At 44.6% G+C, this 15,631-nt stretch overlaps 1 protein-coding gene across 3 annotated transcripts in view; it reads right to left on the bottom strand.

Moving 5' to 3' along the window:
* Positions 1-15,631, bottom strand: part of PI4KA (phosphatidylinositol 4-kinase alpha) — a 59,706-nt gene that overhangs the window by 41,183 nt on the left and 2,892 nt on the right. For 2 of the 3 annotated variants that reach the window (XM_083373218.1, XM_083373220.1), the window contains exons 2-19: positions 15,354-15,470; positions 14,728-14,821; positions 14,402-14,490; positions 13,421-13,493; positions 12,968-13,227; positions 12,057-12,123; positions 11,799-11,950; positions 10,961-11,026; positions 10,645-10,741; positions 9,744-9,935; positions 8,857-8,957; positions 6,820-6,949; positions 5,627-5,756; positions 5,341-5,436; positions 3,811-3,994; positions 2,856-2,959; positions 1,931-2,099; positions 692-742 (exon numbers count right to left, since the gene is read on the bottom strand). In XM_083373218.1, the coding sequence (XP_083229344.1) occupies positions 692-742; positions 1,931-2,099; positions 2,856-2,959; positions 3,811-3,994; positions 5,341-5,436; positions 5,627-5,756; positions 6,820-6,949; positions 8,857-8,957; positions 9,744-9,935; positions 10,645-10,741; positions 10,961-11,026; positions 11,799-11,950; positions 12,057-12,123; positions 12,968-13,227; positions 13,421-13,493; positions 14,402-14,490; positions 14,728-14,821; positions 15,354-15,470 (2,172 nt within the window). The remainder of the gene's footprint in view (positions 1-691; positions 743-1,930; positions 2,100-2,855; positions 2,960-3,810; positions 3,995-5,340; positions 5,437-5,626; positions 5,757-6,819; positions 6,950-8,856; positions 8,958-9,743; positions 9,936-10,644; positions 10,742-10,960; positions 11,027-11,798; positions 11,951-12,056; positions 12,124-12,967; positions 13,228-13,420; positions 13,494-14,401; positions 14,491-14,727; positions 14,822-15,353; positions 15,471-15,631) is intronic. The other variant, XM_083373219.1, reaches the window with a different exon arrangement.

Raw genomic sequence — 15,631 nt, 5'->3', positions numbered from 1 at the left:
TATTCTATATTCTATTCTCTATTCCATTCCGTCTCTTCTCTTCTCTTCTAATTCTATTCCATTCCATTCTCTCTCTTCTCTTCTATTTAATTCTCTCTTCTATTCCATTCCATTCTCTCTCTTCTGTAATCATTCTATTCTATTCTATTCTAATTCTATTCTATTCTAATTCTATTCCATTCCATTCTCTCTCTTCTCTTCTATTTAATTTCTATTCCATTCCATTCCATTCCATTCCATTCCATTCTCTCTCTTCTGTAATCATTCTATTCTATTCTATTCTATTCTAATTCTAATTCTATTCTATTCTAATTCTATTCCATTCCATTCTCTCTCTTCTCTTCTATTTAATTCTCTATTCCATTCCATTCCATTCCATTCCATTCCATTCCATTCCATTCCATTCCATTCTCTCTCTTCTGTAATCATTCTATTCTATTCTATTCTATTCTATTCTATTCTATTCTATTCTATTCTATTCTAATTCTAATTCTATTCTATTTCTATTCCATTCCATTCTCTCTTCTCTTCTATTTAATTTCCATTCCATTCCATTCCATTCTCTCTCTTCTGTAATCATTCTATTCTATTCTAGTCTGTTCTGTTCTATTCCATTCCCAGATTTTTTTTACAATGCTTCCTGTTCAACTTAAAACCACCCCATGTCTCAGGACAAGAAGTCAACACTCACCACAGCAATAACGGGGATCAGCACTCCGAGGTTGCCTGCACTGCTGGAGGCCTGTGAAAGACAACAGAGACCAATTGAGAGCACGCAACTGCAAGAGGGGAAGGCAACTACCGTTCTCCCGGCTCTTAAGTGCAGGTTTGGCCTGTGCACCCCCTTCCGAGCCAAAAGTGGGAAATGTAGCACTACGTGGGTGCAATCACCTCCCTGTGAGGTGGGCTGAGAGAGAGAGAGAGAGAGAGCGATTGAGGGTGGAGGGTCGTCCTCCAAGCTTGTGGGTTGGTTTCTGAACGTTTCGTTACCAGGCTAGGTAACGTCTTCAGCGGTGTTTAGGGGGTGCCATTGTTGGTTTTGCTGTTTATGTTCCTCCTAAACAAAAGAAGACTGACACTGCCATCCATGTTACCTAGCTTGGTAACAAAACGTTTGGAAACCAACCCACAAGCTCAGAGAATGAACCTCCGCTCTCTTCCTTCACCTGGGGTAAAGATATTCACCACCTTCGGAAGGAATGATTGGCCCAAATTCATGCAATTGGCTTTCATATCTGAGACTGAACCAGACCTCCCAGTCACCTGATGATTGGCCCTAAGTCACCCAACTGGTTTTCATTCCTAAGGTGGACTAGAACTCACCCTCTCCTGGTAATTGGGCCAAAGTTACCCAATTGGTTTTCATTCCTAAAGTGGACTAGAACTCACCCTCTCCTGGTGACTGTCGCAAAGTCACCCAATTGGTTTTCATTCCTAAGGTGGACTAGAACTCACCATCTCCTGGTGATTAGCCCAAAGTCACCCAATTGGTGTTCATTCCTAAGGTGGACTAGAACTCACCATCTCCTGGTGATTGGCCCAAAGTTGCCCAGCCGGCTTTCCTAGCTAAGGTAGGACTCGAACTCCTGGTCTCCTGATGATTGGCCCAAAGTCACACAAATTGGTGACTAAGGTGGGACTAGAACTCCCTTCTCCTGGTTTCTAGGTCAACACCTTAACTACCACACCAAACGGGCTCTTTTTTTTTCATTTAACTATTGAAATTTTAATAGATGTTTTTAATGATTTGAAATATTTGGGGCCTTTTGTTTCTTGCTTCCACGTGCTGCCTAGAGATGGGTGCCTATACATATATAACGACAGGTAGATACTAATATAAAAATAATCAATAATTAATATAATTTATAATCAATAGGGAGAGACTTTCATCCTGAAGATTGGGAAGCAACGTTACTCCTTCCTCTCCTACCTTCAGGGCTGGCCCTTTTTCACTTGCTCGCTCGCTGGCCCTTTTTCCTTCCAGTCCCAGCTGCACAAAAAGTTCCAACAAGTTCATCAGCAGCTCATCCACAAGGTGTTCTTCCTGTATATTTGCAGCTATGTTAGCCAGGGCGTTAATAACAGCTAAGGAACAGTGTCTGATGAGAAGGCAGAAGAAAGGGCAGGGGAAATGGGGGGGGGGGAGAAGAAGAAGAGAAAATCGGAAGCATCAGCTTTCTGACGAAACATTTTATCTAATTTTCTCATGTTCAAAATTGGGCAAGGTTATGAAAAGGACTTCGAGGCGCCTCTGAAAAGCCTTGAAAAACAGGACTTCGGCCATCCCTCCAGGCGAGATGGGCGGCATAGAAATTTAATAGATAAATACAGGTAAAAGTAAAGGTTTCTTCTAACCAGTTGTGTCCAATTAGGAGGCAGTGCTCATCTCGGTTTCTTAGTCAACAGAGCCAGCGTTGTCCGAAGACATTTTCCGTGCTCGTGTGGCCAGCACAGCTATATGCCAGAGGTGCACGGAACGCTGTTGCCTTCCCACTGAAGTGGTACCTACTGATCTATTCGCATTTGCTTACTTTCGAACTGCTAGATGGACAGGAGCGGGAGCTAATGACGGGGGCTCATCCCGTCGCATGGTGCTCAGACCTCGAACCTGGGCTGTCAGCTATCTAGCTGACAAACTCAGCCCCTTTTAACCACTGAGCCATCGCACCCATAAATAAATAAAAGAGAATAAATCCAGGTGGCATCAGATCTGATTAAAAAAAAAATCTGGGTAGTCGTTTTTACTGTCGTGCGAAGCATCAGTTTCCAGATTTAAAAAAAAAATGAAACGGGCAAAAGTCTAGTAATTTTTTTAAAAAAGTATCGCAATAGCGCAGCAAAAAAATCAAAGTTACCTGTATCCATGATCTTTATAGTCTTTAGTCGCAGAGTATACAATAGAGCTTGCTTTCACGCTGATCTGCTGAAACAAATTCCACACCTCCTGGTAAATATATTGCTGGAAATAAGAAATTAAAAGCTAAATTAGCAGGGGGGCGGGGAAACTTGGGAACAAACGATCAAAACAAATAAAAACACTAACATTATGCTGTGATGGGGCTCCATCACTGGAGATCTTTAAGAAGAGACTAGACATTCACTTCTTTGAGATGGTATAGGTCAGTGATGGCGAACCTTCTAGAGACCGAGTGCCCAAACTGCAACCCAAAACCCACTTATGTTTTGTTGTGTGCCGGGTGGGCATGGCCTATTGGGTGGATGTGGCCCATTGGGTGGGTGTGGCTGCAGTGGTAACGGCAGGCTGGGTGGGACTAAAAATTTCAATCAATCAATCCCAACTTTGCAAAATCTTTTTTCCCTGTGAGAAGTTGAAATTGATGGATTGAAACCCCCCCCCTTTTTTTGCACGTGGCAACAGAGACCTAAAGTGAAAAGTGAAAAGAGTCACCTGATAGGGGAGATGGGCAGCGTAAAATTTTTTTAAAATAAAATTATTCCTAATCATATCAATGCGTAGGAATCTCTTCAACTAAGGGTTGGAACACCAGCTTGGCACTAGATAAGGCTCAATGGAATTCAAGGGAGATTGGACTTTGCTCGCTTGTGGCTACATAGGGATTCCAGTCTGATTCCTCTTTTAATTGCCCCTCCAGGTTCTGTGACTCCTTTTCCTACATCTTTCTTCCTGGGACTCCAGACTATATTCTGCTACAAATGCCAAATAAAAGATAAAATGAAGCAACCACCATTGCAATAAGGAGCTGATCAGCCTTCAACCGACGCTGACAACCAACCTCCCAGAAGGACGGTTGGAATTGACAGCTTCCCAGGCAATTGACACAGCCTTACATTTCCAGTGATAACTAGGCAGCCCAGCTGGTCGATGATGAGCACATCAAGAGGAGACGGCGGCTGGCAGAACTTCTGTTGCAAAATCTGGAGGATGGGTTCCATCACTTTGGGAGTGTCTCTCAGAGCCACGGCTATGTGGCCCAGCGCACGGATTGTGTGGTCTGGAATAAGGTGGGCTTCCCTGAAGAAAACAACACGGCACCATTTGCAAAAACTGTATGCGTATCAATGCCAACACTGATCATAAAAGTGGAATATTTGCAGCTCAAGGTTCAAGTAAGAGGTCTTTGATGCTCTCTGAGCTTTTCTCACAGATATTTCACGATCCCACTAGGTAACGTCATCAGTGCTAGGAGGAGGTGGGGCCTGGGGAGGAGGAGGAGGAGGAGGATGACAACTATGGGGTCCTCAGTGCTAAATTTGGTCATTTGCTTGCAGACGTTTTATTACCCAACCAGGTAACATCATCAGTGCTAGAAAGGAGTGACATATGCAGAGAGGAGGAGGACTGTGGGGCCCTAGGTGCTCTCTGAGCTTGGTGGTTTTCTTGCAAACGTTTCATTACCCAAACTAGGTAACATCATCAGTGCACCTAATTCGGGTAATGAAATATTTGTGAAAAATTTGTTCACCTAGCAATGGAATATTCCAGAAAGCTTCGCTTCTATTTTCTTCTGGACCATGCTGACTGTCCTCCCAGACCATGCCAGTTCAGCGGGAGACTTGACTTTCGGGAAGCAGAAGCAGTCCGAAATATTTTGGTCCTGATACTGGGAATAAAACAGGTTTTGTTTCCAGAACATCCCTAGAAGACCTCCAACTGCTTCCACTCCAGATCATTTATTTTTGGAATCTGCTCAGCTGCTGCTGAAGAGCAGAGAGAAGAGAAAACGGAACATTTTATTGCCAGACTGACGCAGTTTTGGCATCCTAAGATACTCCTATGTACACAGGCCCTCTTCTGACAGGAAGAACAAACTTTTAGGTTGCAGAACTATGTGGCGAAAAATACCAAATTCCAGGTTTTCAAAGGTTCTGTGCTGAAACCAGCTGATTTTTGTATCTTGTAAGGAAAGAGATAAAAGGTAAAGAATCCCCCGCACATGCGTGCTAGTCATTTCCGACTCTAGGGGCCGGTGCTCATCTCCGTTTCAAAGCCGAAGAGCCAGCGCTTGTCCGAGGACGTCTCCATGGTCATGTGGCCGGCATGACTAGATGCCAAAGGCGCACGGAACGCCGTTACCTTCCCACCGGAGTGGTCCCTATTTTTCTACTTGCATTTTTACGTGCTTTCGAACTGCTAGGTTGGCAGAAGCTGGGACGAGTAACAGGCGCTCACTCTGTTACGCGGCACTCGGGATTCGACCCGCCAAACTGCCGACCTTCTGATCGACAAGCTGAGCGTCCTAAACGAGGCCTTTGAGGAAGGAAGTAGGGATCTCCTGCTTGAACAGGCGGTTGGGCTAGAAGACCTCCAAGGTCCCTTCCAACTCTGTGAGACCACTTTGCAGCACTGAAGTGACTTACTTGTCGCTTTCTTGGGAAATGTAGAGACGGTTAGATAAACTGGCTAAGAAGGCTTCAACAATGACAGGATCGATAGTCAGGCCGGCTTTCAAACACCTGCAAGATATATAATTTGACTAGAAAGGTTCAGGCCTTCAAACCCTCTTCTCTTGAGAAATCAATGCAGCTAGTCCTCAAGTTATGGCCATAACTGACTTGGCAAAATCTGCTCTTCGCTAAGAGCCAAGGTTGGCTTTTCAACCTGTTGAAAGAACTGCCTCTTTGCATACCTGAGATTAAAACCTACCTGCAGATGTTATCAATTGCAACGTCCCGGAGCTGTTCGTACATGGAGGCTTCATTTTTCTTTCCTGACATTACGCTCAGCGTAGACTCAGCATGTTCGTTCGTTATGCTGATCTTGATGTCGTTGGTGCCTAAGGAACGAGGAAGGTCTGGTGGTGAAACCCTGTCCTGTAGCTGCTGCGGGACTACAGATAGTACTTGACCTACGAGCACAAACGAGCCCAAAATTTCTGTTGCTAAGTGAGACGTTTATTAAGTGAGTTTTGCCCCCATCTGACATCCTCACAGTGGTTTAGTCAATCGTTGCCATTGTGAAGTTAGTAACACGGTTGTGGACTTCTCCGTGGACTTTGCTTGGCAGGTGGTTGCAAAAGATGATCGCATGACACAGACGCACACACACACCGGATGGCAACCGTCATAAATACAAGTCAGTTTCCAAGCACTTAAACTTTGATCAGATGACCACAGAGATGCTGCAACGGCCATAAGTCTTTCAGTCCCGTTGGTAACTTTGAAACGAATTGCTGAAAGTCAAGATTACCCGTGCACAACAATGCAACCGCATCAAAGACACGTCTGGACACATCAAAGACACATCTGGATAGGAAAGGGTCATGCGTGCTTTCGTTTTAGGAGAGGCGCAAATTAAGATCACGGTGTTGTACCCAAGCCACTATACTGTCACATATTTGCTTTCAACTTGGCCTGGTGTCCGAAATCAGGTTAATACTAGGAACCAGCTGTGTGTGGCTTGTTCAACACACCAAAATTTGGTGGACGATAAGTTGCTGCCCTGTCAAGAGTCGTTCTCAGTATAACCCACCGCTGAAAACAGTTGCAAGGGTACAAATAAGACACAGCAGCCTCTTGGGAGAAAAAGGGAGACCAGCCCTCAAGCGTGATTAGGGATACTTGATTGGCAGCTGCCAGAGTTGGTGAGCAGATGGGTGCCTCTATAAATGCTTTCAATAAATAAATAAGCAAGCCAGCCAAACGGGAGTATTTAAACGCAGCCTGTTGTTCTTTCTCGCTGCATCCGCTCTGCTGGATCTTAAATATTTTTAAGACTCCTCAATGCAGTAAAAGAGTAACCAGTCGAGTTGCTTAACTGATCAGGAAGCAGCAACAGAAAGTGAACGATAAATTGGGCAAACATTCCAGAGAGAACCTTTAGTGGACAAAGCAAAACACCTGTTTGGAACTGGCTGTGATACTTGTACAATTTCACCAGGACTGGAGAGGGGATCACAAGGAAATCCCGTAGTGACGGATTGACAGAGTGAACCACCACCGGAAACCTCTCGCACAAGCGTCCGAGACCCTATTTAAAAAAAAAAAAAGGAAGGAAAAAAAAAAGAAACAGTTAAGACATTACACGTGGAAGAAAGGCCACACAATCCTGACTTTGTTGTTAGCTGCGAAGTCGTGTCTGACTCATCGCGACCCCATGGACCACGTTCCTCCAGGCCTTCCTGTCCTCTACCATCTTCTGGAGTCCATTTAAGCTCACGCCTCCTGCTTCAGTGACTCCATCCAGCCACCTCGTTCTCTGTCGTCCCCTTCTTCTCTTGCCCTCCATCTTTCCCAGCATTAGGCTCTTCTCCAGTGACTAATCCTGACTAACCGATCCTTAAAGCCTGCTCCCTAATCGTGGCTTTGCGGCGTTTGCACTTTTATAGCTTGGCCATCTTCTCAACGGGATCGTTCCTTTTGGTTCTTTTTGTAGGAAATGTGCTATATAAATTCTTTCAAGGGTGTGTATTCACCACTTCTGGAGGCAGGTTGTTCCACTGGTTAATAGTTCTCACTGTCAGGAAGTTTCTCCTTAGTTCTAGGTTGCTTCTCTCCTTGATTAGTTTCCATCCGTTGCTTCTTGTCCTGCCTGCAAGTGCTCTGGAGAATAGTTTGACTCCCTCTTCTTTGGGGCAGCCCCTGAGATATTGGAAGGCTGCTATCACGTCCCCCCTCGTCCTTCTCTTCATTAAAATAGACATACCCAATTCCAGCAACCATTTTTTATATGTTTTAACCTCCAATCCCCAATCATCTTTGTTGCTCTTCTCTGCACTCTTTCTAGAGTCTCGACATCTTTTTTACATTGTGGTGACCAAAACTGGATGCCATATTCCAGGTGTGGCCTTACCAAGGCGTTGTAAAGTGGTATTAACACTTCACGTGATCTCGATTCTCTCCCTCTGTTAATGCAGCCCAGCACTGTGTTGGCTTTTATGGCAGCTGCAGCACACGGCTGGCTCCTATCTAAGAGATTGTCCACTAGGACTCTGAGATCCCTCTCACAAGTCGCTACTGTTGAGCAAGGTCCCGCCTATACCATACCTGTGCATTTGGTATATATGCCCATTAAACAGGGTCATTAACACCAAGTCTAAAGTTTCCACTCCACAGGAGAAGATGGATTGATTATATCCAGAATAAATATGGGACTAAAAAGTTTCATTTAGCATTTGAATAAGTAGTGGATCTATATGATGTATAAGTAGTTAGTAGTTATTTTATTAATATTTTGACGATGGAGAGTTAAAGTGTGATAGAATCTAATGTCTTATTGTTGTTAGCATATTTTAGATCAGGGGTGTCAAACTCAATTTCATTGAGGGCCGCATCAGCATTGTGGTTGCCCTCAGGGGGCGGGGTGGGTATGGCCAGGGTGGGCGTGGCCTACTGGGTGGGCATGGCCAGCTCTACATTGTTCTCATCAAGGTTGCCTATGGGGGGCCTGGGCAGGAGTGGGACAGATCTGAGGGTTTCTGGCGGAAGGAGGGTCTCTGGGCCAGGGCCAAGGCAGCGGGGGCCGTTCCCTCACTGTTTCCAGGATGGCTTCACGGGCCACATGAAACCACTTCGTGGGCTGCATCCGGCCCCCGGGCCTTGTGTTTGACATGTCTGTTTTAGATTATGCTTGTTTGTGTTTTTATACCCTGTATTCAGCTCTGGGAAGTCGGGGAGGGGGGGAGGGGAGGGGAGGGAGGGGTTCAGGAGAGGGGAGGGGGAGGAGGGGTTTTTTTTGTATTCAAAAATCTATTGTAAAACTTTTCAATAAAAAAATAAAAATAAAAATAAAGTTTCCACTCCACTGTGGAAATACGCTCTGTGCTAGGGAGAGACCGACTCCGCCCTCTTCCTGCCTACCAGAGAATCCTAGTTGTCTCTTTGCCCTCCTGGAAGCAACCCCTCCCTCCTGGGAATCCAGACTGCACTCCACCGCACCTGTAAGCAGCAGATCAGAAGAGGTAAGTGGGCGATGATCACTTTGCTGGATGTCTTGGACTGCAACTTTTCGGACAACCGGATGCAGAGGTTTTCTGCTCCTGGTTTGCAAGAGAACAAAAAAGGAGCTCTTGTTAAGAGGAAACGTCCACAGGAAGAGACGTGAACTCGGACAGCACCCAAAGCTAACAGATATCGGTGGGCTCGTGAATGCCTTTAAGCGCAAAACCCGCGCAATAGGGTTTAGTCCTCTTTCAGTGACCACAATTAGGACCAGTGACAGTCACTAGGTGAAAAAGTATGTGACTTGGCCTTACAAGTTTACTTCCACCTTAGGTACTGTGCAGTACAGGTCGTCCTCGATTTACAACAGCTCATTTTGTGACCTGTTTGAAGCTACAACAGCCCTAAAGAAAAGTGACTTGTCGCTGTTTTTCGCACTTACAACCAGTGCAGCATCCCAGGGTCATCTGATCAAAATTTGGACGCTTGGCAATTGACTCGTATTTATGACGGTGGCACTGCCCCAGGGTCATCTGAGCAGCTTTTGTGACTTTCCGACAAGCAAAGTCAACGGGGAAGGCAGATCCACTTAACAAACCTGTTACCAATTTCACAATTGCGAGGGTTCACTTAACAACTGTGGCAAGCAAGGTCGTGAAACAGAGCGAAACTCGCTTAACAAATGTCTGTTAGCAACGTAAATTTGGGGCTGAATTGTGGCCATAGGTTGAGGACTAGGTTAACTCTGCTCGTTGCAAGCAAAAACGCCCGATCGAAAATGCGAGAGTCAGCCACGAAGTAATTTTGTCAGCACCATTGTAACGTCAAAACGGTCGTTAAGCAGGGCAGTTGGTAACCCGGGTGTCTACCTACGTAAGACTTACCTTGCTCATCTTTCACAGCCCAAACCATGAGATCCACGCAGGCGGCGTTTGCCTGGCAGCGCAATTTCAATGGATTCAGCTCATTGTGCAATTTATCAACCTCGTGAAGGAGCTTCTGAAGCTCTGGCTGGCTGCTGTTGAATTGTTCCAGCACGAAATCGTGAATTTCTTTCACAAAAGAGTTGGGAAGATCTAACAGATGGAAAAGAACAACAACAACAAAAATAATAAGTAGAATTCTGACAAAAATCGTGTCTGGGTGCAGTGAAAGGCATCAAGGTTGGAGAAAACGGTGGATCCTAAACTAATCGATTCTTCTTCCCAAACCAGAAATATTTTTATTCCTCTTTGACAAATGTTCCTTCATACGAAACCAATTTTCGGCAGACAAGCTACGGGGAGTCTGGGAATATTCAACAGGGAAATGGCTGCTTAGATATTTGGAGATGAATGTTTTTTTTTAAATCCCATTTATATCCCGCCCTTCTCTGAAGACTCAGGGCGGCTTACAATCTAAAGCACAAATCAATGTGCTTAGCAATAGCCTTCATTCTATGTATATGCCTGCTTATTATTAGGGCTTTCGGGTCCCCCCAAGTGGCATTATTACAAAGTCAGCTTTTTGCCCCCAACAATCTGGGTCCTCATTTTTTACCTACCTCGGAAGGATGGAAGGCTGAGTCAACCTTGAGCCTGGTGGGACGCGAACCTGCACTCATTGCAGGCAGCTGGTGTTACTTAAGGAGGCATTAGCCCACTGCTCCACCAAGGCTTTTTAATGTTCACGAAAACTGATGCAATTTTTAGTCTCTTCAATCACTATGAAGTCAAAAGCTTATTAAGGCCTTTTATTCACCAATGATCCAACTAAAGTTTCTTCTTGTTAACATGATCATCCTACCTTTCATGTGGTACAGGGTGTCTCGCAGCATTTTGAACTGAGCAACATACAGGGGATCACTAAACATTTTGTAGAACAGCTCCACGTGCGGATTGGCCTGTAAATGCATTTAACAGAAAGGGCAATTCAAGAGCAAACTGGAAAGCATCAGATTTGCACGGTGAAAATTTCTTTTAAAAAATGAAGTCTGGAGTCCGGACTCTTTTAAGTTCCTGATCTGTATTTCAAACTAACATTTCACCCATCAGCTTGTACTCTCAACAGCGCTAGCAAAATTAATTTTTACTAAAAGAGCTGTAAAAAAAATTAACGTTACCTCGATAACTTCTGTTGCCACTGCATCCAGGTTTTTGAGAACAGAATCCCCCACGATTTGTTTTACCTACGGTTGAAGGAAAATAAACTTGTGTAAAATCCAAAGATTTGCAAAAACACTGAGCGCAGGATGGATTGTATGGGTGAACAGGTTGTCCTCGACTTTTATAACCATTTGTTGAGCTATTGTTCAAAGTTACAAAGGCACTCAAAAAAGTGACTTACAACTATGGCTGTTGCATCATCCCCACGGTCACGTGATCGCAATTCAAATGCTCGGCAACTGGCATGTACTTACGACAGTTGCAACTATCCTGGGGCCATGTGGTCTTCATCTGCAACCTTCCCAGCTGGTTTCCGACAAGGAAAATCAATGGGGGAAGCCAGATTCACTTAAGAACAGCACGATTTACTTAACAACAAACTGCTCTGGTTAGCAATGGAAATTCTGGTCCCAATTGTATTGGTAAGTCGAGGATTACCTGTATGGGTCTTTGATGAAAGATTCAAGGTCACACTTAGCCCTGGAGGTAATATTCATTTGTAATAAATCAAAGTAATCTGTACCCACATTTTTTAACAATTTGGGACCTAACGGGAAAGAGTTAATAGTTTTTACAAGCTTCATTATTTCGTCTTGAGGTTTCCTGGCTCTAAAGCAGGGGTGCCCGACCCCCAGGCTGTGGCCCATTCAGAATCGGGCTGCAAGAGAGGCAGGCCGGCATGCACGCACGTCTGTAGCCCTTTCCGGCACGCCGGGCTGCCAAGCCGCAAAGACTGGGGACTGCTGCTCTAAAGAACTTTAACCTAAATTATTCTCCCAGGGGCTGCCCACTTACCATGTTCAACAACTGGCGAAGCATTTCTAACGGAATGTTAAACTCCTTGTTGCTAATCCCATTAAAGAGGGGCGAAACAGAGAAGCTGGAGCTAATGGTGGAGAAATAATATTCGGGATCGACCGCGCTTCCATCAGGCAGATAGGAACCTGCTTATTAAAAGAAGCAAGGGAGAGAAAAATTGTAATCGACCTCTTTTTGGCAACGGAGGCCAAACGAGATGAAACCCATTCCCTCTCAAAGCCGATAAGTTTATACCTTCAAAATACTGTATCGCCATTCCTCCTGGAGAACCGGGCGGGGGGATCCCCTGATCAGGACTGACCTGAAATATAGACAGGCATGAAATACCATCCAATGGGGCTGGGCTTCATCCGGTCCTACCAGTTGGGGGGAAAGAATTAAGGTGATAATTACAATATTTTGAAGAAGGGCCACTGCTCCTAATTTCCCCCTTAATCTCTAAGGAGGAAGTCACCCAACTGGCTTTTGTGGCTAAGGGAAGGGGGAGACTAGAACTCAAGTCTCCTGATGACTGGCCCAAAGTCACCCAGCCACCTTTCATGCCTAAAATGGATCTAGAATTTACTGCCTCCTGGTGATTGGCTCAAAGTCATCCAGCCGGCTTTCATGCCTAAGGTGAGACTAGAATTCACCGTCTCCTGGTGATTGAACTGGGAAAGAGGGCAAATCCAAACTGGGAATTGAATATGAGTTAAAATAAAACAAGCACGTTCTGTAACGCTAGGGATTTGCTATTCATATCTTGACTTTTTTGGAAGGGTTTTCCCATGTACTCTTAACCAGATTTTATGACATAACACATTCTTCTCCCTTTGATGTGCTTTTCAGCTTGCCAACTTCTGTGACAAAAAAGATTAGGACTGGTTTTCATGCCTAAAGCAGGACTAGCTCTCACAGTCTCCCGGTTTCCAGCCTGGCGCGTTAACCATTTAATTGCTCCAGGCAAACTTACGTCTCATCATCAACAAGACCAGCATTTTCACTGTGCAAATTTTCCAGATTAAACACCCCCCCAGCCACAGGCCCAGTTTTTCAGCTAGATTGGAAGTGCAACGATAGGAACAGCATCCGGTCAGTTCAAAGGGAGCCGGTGAGTTCGGGAACAGGGAACACAGGCAGATGTTATTCGAAAGGTGATTCCCCACCTGTGAGATGCTGGACACGCTGCTCGTTTTCCTCTTTAAAGAGCCTTCTTGGCAGACCGTTAGCAGGGAGTTGGGAAGGATCGAGCGGAAGTCATTGAAGGAACGCCTGCGGATCCCGTCCAGTTCACTGGAGGCCTGGTGGGAATGTGGGGTCACTTTGGGGAAAAGCTTGGAGAGCAGCGCCTCTTCCGAGTGGCTGTAGCGACCGAACGCTCGGGATATTCCGATTAGGCAAGGCAGGGCATATTTGCACAAATATTCTGGAAAACAAGAAGTTGCCGTATTTGTCTACCTCATCCAACAGAACGTTTCTCTTAATAGGACAGCTTTGCTGCTTGTGCCCTCCGTCTTGTGACTTCCCAGGATTCTTTTTTCTAGAGGTAAACAATGCCTCGAAGTTCTTTGAAGAGTTTCATCTGTCAGAACCCAAAATCTGATACGTATCTTGCTTACCTTTATCCTGGATCTGTGGAGACTGACACATCCCCAAGAAAACCTGCATTACTTGCAAAATTGCCTCTACAACCTGTAACAATAAAGGCCAGCAAATAAAAAAATAAAAATCCAAGGTCAGAATTAACATTATGTAAACACGTTTAACATTGTAACCACAGGTCGTAACAAGAGAGGATGGCATAAAATTACAAAATATTAGCAGTAATGTAAGGTTACAGAATGAAGTGCTGGTATTAAATGTCAGAAGGTTGAAACAAGATAAAGCCAGATGTATAATTAAGACCTTAAATATTTCCTCTTATGCTTCTAAGCCCCTGTTGAAAATATGTTTACAAAAGGAGAGTTTAGCTGTTTGAAGCCAGAGTCCTTGAGTTTATTCACCAATAATAATTATCTTATCTTGTTATAAATGAATGTCCTCTGCTTGACTAATGCAACAAGGACAAAGATACTGTTCTCACTTAATGACGGTAATTGTGACCGGAATTTATGACGGCTAAGCAATGTGGTTATAAAGGATAACTTTTTGTGACTGCGCCACTTAGAGATGACGGTTCTGGTAGTTCTTAAGCAAATCTCCATTGGTCATTAAGTGAGGACCTCACATCTGACTGTGACTTCTGACTTCCTGCCGGCTTTCCCATTAACTTTGCGTAGGGGAAGCCAGCAGGAAAGATTGCAAATTGTGGGATGTTGAGCATCAGAAATGCAGGTCAGTTACCGAGTGATGACGCAGTCACGTGACTCTGTGTGTGTGTGTGTGTGTATGTGTGTGTGTGTGTGTGTGTGTGCGCGCGCGCGCGTGCTGTGATGGCCGGAACTTCAAGGACATGTCATAAGTACCACTTGTTCGGTGCCTTCATTGAGAACGGATGCTGAACGAGTGGTCGTTAAGCAAGGTTTGTTTACATTGTAATCTTTAGAATGGTAGAAAAAAAATAAGCTAACGGTCAATGAGTTGAATCCCACCAGTCTCACCTGTTCTCTTAAGGACGCATCTCTGTAGGCAAAATCAGACAGCAAGGTCACCAAACAGAAGCTGAAGATTTCTGGGACTGGAAGGGTGCCTATAAGTTTGGTAATTGATGGAATAGGATTGCCATTAGCCAGACGAACACACTCCAGGGATCCACTGCTCTAAGCCAGTGCTTCTCACCCATAGCGACTTTAAGAACGGCGGAATTCTGGGAGTTGAAGTCCACATATCTTAAAGTTGCCAAGGTTGAGAATCACTGGCCTAAGCCTAAAATCTGGCTAAATTCTCCCCCCACACCCCCCCCCCACCAAAAAGTTTAAAAAGTCACCTCGGCCTTTCCGTGAATTGATTTCTTCAATCCACTGCACTTTGGGAAGGCCTCTCAATAGCCGGAGAAGGTAAGGGATGAGCGAATCTTTGTGCTGGAAGAACAGCACATTTTTTTAAAAAAAAAAAGTCACAGTAACAACAGAATGCATGCAGCAAAGTGTTATCGGGATCCTCTAAGAAGGAGGCCAAGCTCAATGCAAATGCACTTCACAAATGATCAGATTTCAAGCAGGAAATAATCAGCACCACACGGCTAGTAAGAGAAAGCAGAAAATGGAGAGAAAGGGTTTCACCAAAGAACTAATCAAAACCAACCAATTAAGTCCAGTGTTTCTCACACACAGCATCTTTTAAGATGGGTAGACTTCGAACTCTCAGAATTCTCCAGGCAGCATACAGAATTCTGGGAATGGGAAGTTCTTAAAATTGCCGAGGTTGAGAAACACTTGCTTTAAACAAATTAATACGGCTAAGCGGACACAGTTTAGCAAACCTAAGATATTTGGGTGCTTTAATAGTTTTGGCCCACGAAATCGAGTTTTTGGCCAGTGCTCTGGAGAACCCGAGGAAGGAGGGATTGTAAATCTTTTTTTAAAAAAGTATTTGTGAATAAAGGAAGGCTACCTGCAGGTCGGACTCGATTAGAAAAATCCCCAATGCAATCACAGCATCTCTGCGGCGCTCGTCCAGCTGAAAAATCCCATGGATATCCACGGGACACATGCAAAGTAGTTTTTGGACCTATGGGAGAAAGAAAAGGGAGGATATACAGGTAGTCCTCAACTTATGACCACAACTGAGCCCTATATGAACTCTATATGGCAGTGGCATTTAAGTAGGTTAGGATATATTTATATTTCTTTGTTCTTTTATTGTTCTTAATTCTCCAATATCCTCTGACT

The sequence above is a fragment of the Vipera ursinii genome (assembly GCF_947247035.1).
Source record: "Vipera ursinii genome assembly, chromosome: 14".
NCBI lineage: Eukaryota > Metazoa > Chordata > Lepidosauria > Squamata > Viperidae > Vipera > Vipera ursinii.
This window is presented reverse-complemented; position numbering and strand designations above follow the sequence as displayed.